Source organism: Pinus tabuliformis, chromosome 4_1 (assembly GCF_031772625.1).
Source record: "Pinus tabuliformis cultivar Carrire ecotype Pingquan chromosome 4_1, CPIR1, whole genome shotgun sequence".
Classification (NCBI taxonomy): domain Eukaryota; kingdom Viridiplantae; phylum Streptophyta; class Pinopsida; order Pinales; family Pinaceae; genus Pinus; species Pinus tabuliformis.
In genome coordinates this window covers 323,725,743-323,730,838 of record NC_142303.1, presented here as the reverse complement: position 1 = coordinate 323,730,838, position 5,096 = coordinate 323,725,743, and the positions used below count along the sequence as shown (strand labels likewise).

General features: G+C 45.8%; 1 protein-coding gene across 1 annotated transcript; it reads left to right on the top strand.

Annotated features, from left to right (window-relative positions):
* The first annotated feature begins 573 nt into the window (after nt 1-573).
* Nucleotides 574-4,686, top strand: LOC149175603 (uncharacterized). Its single transcript, XM_089421179.1, has 2 exons — nt 574-1,880; nt 2,403-4,686. Exons 1-2 carry the CDS (start codon nt 574-576, stop codon nt 4,684-4,686), a joined length of 3,591 nt encoding a protein of 1,196 aa, XP_089277305.1.
* The last annotated feature ends 410 nt before the right edge of the window (nt 4,687-5,096 follow it).

Below are 5,096 nucleotides of genomic sequence, written 5' to 3'. Positions count from 1 at the left end.
CTCGCGTCCTCCTTCTGCTGGAACGGCCCCCTCGGTCTCTGCCCCTGTGGACGATGTGGGGCTCCGGAGATCCTCGCCACCAAAAACTAGGGCTCGTTCGGCGGCAGAAGCGGGTATGAATTCTGTTTCATTTATCCCTTCTTTGCATTCGTCTATTGATGATAATCATACATCTGGTCCATCTGCACACATCTCTATGATTCCATGCACTTTATCATCTCCGCTTACCTGCACTGAATCTATAATTTCTACATCTCCTGTGCCTATCTCCCCTTCATGCCCATCTTCCCCTCCTCACCCTTATTTCCTCCGGTCTCGGAATACTCCAAAAGAGTCGGCTGTAGGTCACTCGGGTCTGGGCATTGTCATTCCTGAGGGGGCATCTTTGAACACCAGAGGGAGAAAATCCCACCTTTCTAAAGCCATCAAACAAGCTGGGGCAGAGGTAGTCTCTGGCCGGCAAGCGACCATTGACGGGGTTCTTAGAGCAGGACACACCCCGAGAGGTGTTCCCCCATGAAGTGTCTATCATTTAACTGCAGAGGACTGGCTAGTTCCTCCAAAAAACTAGCCATGAAGAGGCTCATCGATACTGAGCCTATCGACATTATCATGCTACAAGAAACCCTCTGCTCTGCAGAACAAATTGTTCGTGTCATGCAAGCCATGGTTCCAGGATGGAGTTTTTATGCAAATGATGCTGTGGGACGATCTGGGGGACTAGCCATTGGACTAAACCCTCGCTCCATTAAACCTATTTCTTCCTGGGGAGGAGCAGGGTTCATTGGTTTGGACTTCTTCTCGGCTGACCTCGGCATGGACCTCAGACTGGTCAATATATATGCTCCTTGCTCCCAGAGAGAAACATTCTGGAGGAATACTCTTCAGCTCCCCCTGCTGAATGAAGACCATGTTATTATTGGAGGAGACCTCAATTTCTCCTTGGGATTCAGGGAGTCTTGGGGCACAGAGGCACAAATTGACTCTATCACTGACTTCATGACCAACCTGCTGGAGCAATCAGATTTCTCGGATATTCCTCTGCAGCGTCTCCTTCCTACCTGGCGGAACCGATGGGTGGGGGATGCTGCACTAGCTCGCAGACTTGACAGATTTCTGTTAAAGGGCCCTCTCCTTCAGCGCCTACATCTCTACCGACAATGGGTGGGCTCGGGGGGGATATCGGATCACAATCCTATATACCTGGAGATTCAGGGTCCTTTCAAGAAGCCCAAGGCACCCTTTAAATTCAACTCCTCTTGGCTGAAGGATCAGGACTATATCCAGCTGATAAAGGACTACTGGGTCTCTCATCCTATCAATAACTCGGTTCCTCTTGCCAAAGGTTTCTGCAGGAACCTCTCAGAGATCAAACATCTGACTATAAAGTGGGCAAGGGAGAAAAGGGATCGGGAATCTGCACAGCTCACCCAAATAGAAGCGGATTTATGTTCACTCACCGATGACAGAGGGCAGGGGTTCATGTCAGCTGCTGAGAAATGTAAGCTTATTGACCTGGAGAATCAAAAAGCCAAGATTCTCAAAGAGAGAGAGGAATCCATTAGATTAAGGAGCCGAGCTTTATGGATACAAGCTGGGGATGACAACACAAAGTTTTTCCATAACTTTGCAAAATGCAGGAAGGTATCTAATACTATTTGGAAGCTCCCTACACCGGATGGAGATATCGCAGACAACTTCAACAAGCTCGCTCACCTGGGCATCACCCATTTCAGGAACCTCTACAGGAGCCCACGAGAAGAAAATTTACTTGATATTATTAATGTGGCCAACCACTTCCCGAGATTCGTGGAGGAAGATGATGTGGAATCCTTAACTGATCCGGTCACTGCGGAAGAACTGGAAGGAGTTCTGAAATGGTTCAAAAAAGACAAAAGCCCAGGCCCGGATGGATGGACCATTGAATTCTACATTACCTTCTTCGATGTTTTGGGACAGGACCTACTTCAGGTGGTTGAAGAAAGCCGGACCTCTGGATCAATATATCATGCCATCAACTCCACATTTATAGCACTCATCCCCAAATCTGACTCCCCGGCATCCTTTGATGACTACAGACCCATATCTTTATGTAACTGCCTCTATAAAATCATATCTAAGACCATTGCAAATCGTCTTAGACCTATCCTCTCCCGGTCCATTGCCCCTCAGCAATTTGCATTTCTCGATTCCAGACAGATCCATGAGGCCATTGGACTCGCTCAAGAAGCCCTCCATTCCATATGGTCGAAGAACTTAAAAGCCATCCTCCTTAAAATTGATCTGTCTAAAGCATTTGACCGTGTCAGCTGGCTCTACCTCAAAATGATCCTCATTCATCTGGGTTTCCCTCATGCTTTCATTACTTGGATCATGGCCTGCATTACTTCACCATCTTTCAGCATTCTTATCAATGGCTCGGCCACAGATTTTTTTCACTCGGAGCGGGGTCTGAGGCAGGGGTGTCCTCTATCTCCTCTCCTTTTCCTGTTGGTCATGGAAGGTCTCAGTCGCCTCATGGAAGCAGCAAAGAGGTCTGGTGATATTGGGGGACTCCGCATTTCTGACCTTTGTTATCTCACTCATCTACTCTTTGTGGATGATGTCCTTATTCTTCTTAATGGCAGTGTTCGAGACTCTCGAACTTTCTCAAGGATCCTCCTTCTTTTCTCATCTGCCACTGGTATGATGCCAAACCAGATGAAATCAACCATCACCTGTGCTCGCACATCAGTACAAGAGACACAGATTGGCTTACAATGCTTCCCATTCGCGGTCCACCCCCTGGATAGAGGTCTCAAATATTTGGGGTTTAATTTGAAACCTACTTGCCAAAGGATAGCTGACTGGGTCTGGTTGGTTGCCAAATTGGAAAAAAGACTCTCAGGATGGAGCTTCAGATATCTCTCCAGGGCTGGTAGACTGGTGCTTATAAAGTCTGTATTAGAAGCCACCCCGGTATTCTGGATGGCCTTAGCCTGGATCCCAAGGAACATCCTGGGGAGACTTCAGCAAATTTGTAATCGATATCTCTGGAATGGGAGTCAGGACAAAAGATTATTTGCTTGGATCGGATGGAAGAAGATCTCTCTGCCTAAAAAGTGGGGAGGATGGGGGCTCAAGGAACTGCCTGAATTTGCAAAAGCACTGGCTGCCAAGATGGGGTGGACGCTGCTTACTAGACAAAATCTCTGGACACAGGTAGTTTATTATAAATACATTTGGCCTCACAATATTTTGGACTGGGCCCGTTTTCCTACCTGGTCAACATTGGGATGCTCCTCGGTCTGGAAGGCCTTAATTCTATCTCTCCCTCTCATTCGGAACAACCTTGCTTGGCGCATAAATGATGGGCGGACGGGCAGAGTCGGTTTGGACCCCTGGATTAACTGTGGGGGTAGGCATATTCTTAATCCAGACCTTTTATTGCATTTACAGACCCAGGATATTCGACATTTTGCTCAAATTGCAGATCAACAGCGCACTGATATTTTTTCACAAGCCTGGAAGTCCGCACAGCAATTGAACCTCCCTATCCAATGGCATCAGGAATGGGATCGTTATACTGAGGCTTTATCTGAATCCCATATTCGAATAAAACAAGGTCCGGATGAACTTATTTGGTGCAATGCTGACCACGGTATATATGCACCAAAATTGGGATACATTGTGCTCATATCTCACAGATTGCCTGAATCGATACAGTCATGGTGGCAATCTATTTGGAAGCTCAAGGCTTCTCCCCGGTCCAAACTCTTCTTCTGGTGTGCACTCAATGGCAATGTACCCACGGGAGAACATCTCGTCCGCAGAGCAATATGTGGCCCATCATGGTGTATTTTCTGCAAAAATGCATCAGAGACACAGGAACATATTTTCCTTCTATGCCCTGTCATAATCAACCTGTGGATCAACATATGTAACCTACTGGGTATTGCTGCAAATTGGAAAGGGAATGATATAAGGAGCGCGTGGGATTCTTGGTCGCTCTGCCATTCGGGAACCAAATTACAAAACCTGCCACCCGTGGCTACTTGGTATATTTGGCTTGCCCGGAATCGGGCTATATTTGAGGATCGATTAATATCATGGAGCAGGGTAGAAGCCTCCATTATTGCAGCATATCATGAGCTCCCAGACCCTCCTCCCCCGCGACTGAGAACCATTCAACCAATGCCCACCTTTGATAGAACCATCCCGTGGGCTTTTTTCGACGGAGCAGCAAATCTGGATGGGTGTGGTGGGGGTTTTGTACTGCACCTAAATGACCACCATCGATACCTTGCCAAAATGGGCTTTGGCAATGGATCAAATAATTTCGCGGAACTCTCTGCTGTCCACGGTCTTCTACATTTTGCATTATCACATCAGCATACCAGCATCAATATATTTGGGGACTCTTTGGTGGTTATTAACTGGATCAACAATATCACACAATGTCATACACACACACTCAATAACTTGTTACATGATACACTCATCCTCAAAGCAGCATTTAACCATTGCTCATGTTTGCATATTTACAGAGAGCATAACAGCGAGGCTGACAAATTATCCAAAGAGGCCACGACTCTTCCCCGAGGCGAGTGGATAATAGTGGAGCAGAATGGTGCAGAGGAGTATCAGTTTTATCACAGGCCATTCATAGAACAAAGAGAACAAAGGGACAACAGTCCCATCAGCTGATAGGCAATGGCGATTTTGTTTATATTTGATAATAGAAATACAGAGAACATGGATAATATGTATATAAACAGAATCCTCTTTTGGATATTATGCACAGACAGATGAATGTAAACAGAACAGTTTGGTCGATACCTACAGAACAACACTATGAAAAGTTGATTTTTGTATGAACATGCAAGTAATGCCTCGGCATCTGCTATATGTAATTTTCAAACATTAATGAAAGTTACTGATTTTTCCAGTGGAAAAAAAAAGGAGTCTAAGGGGTCATAATATAATCAAAGCCGACATAACAATAATAATGTAAGGGCACAATAATAACAATAGTGGGCTTCTATGGGGCACAATAGTAACAATATGGGGACTACATGGGTACAACAATATAATAAGGGGGTTGTACTAATAACAAT

Coding starts and splice junctions, on each gene's coding strand:
- LOC149175603 (XM_089421179.1), top strand. CDS start 574: ATGAAGAGGCTCATCGATACTGAGCCTATCGACATTATCATGCTACAA. Junction 1,881..2,402: donor CTGGAAGGAGTTCTGAAATG/GTTCAAAAAAGA, acceptor ACCATCTTTCAG/CATTCTTATCAATGGCTCGG.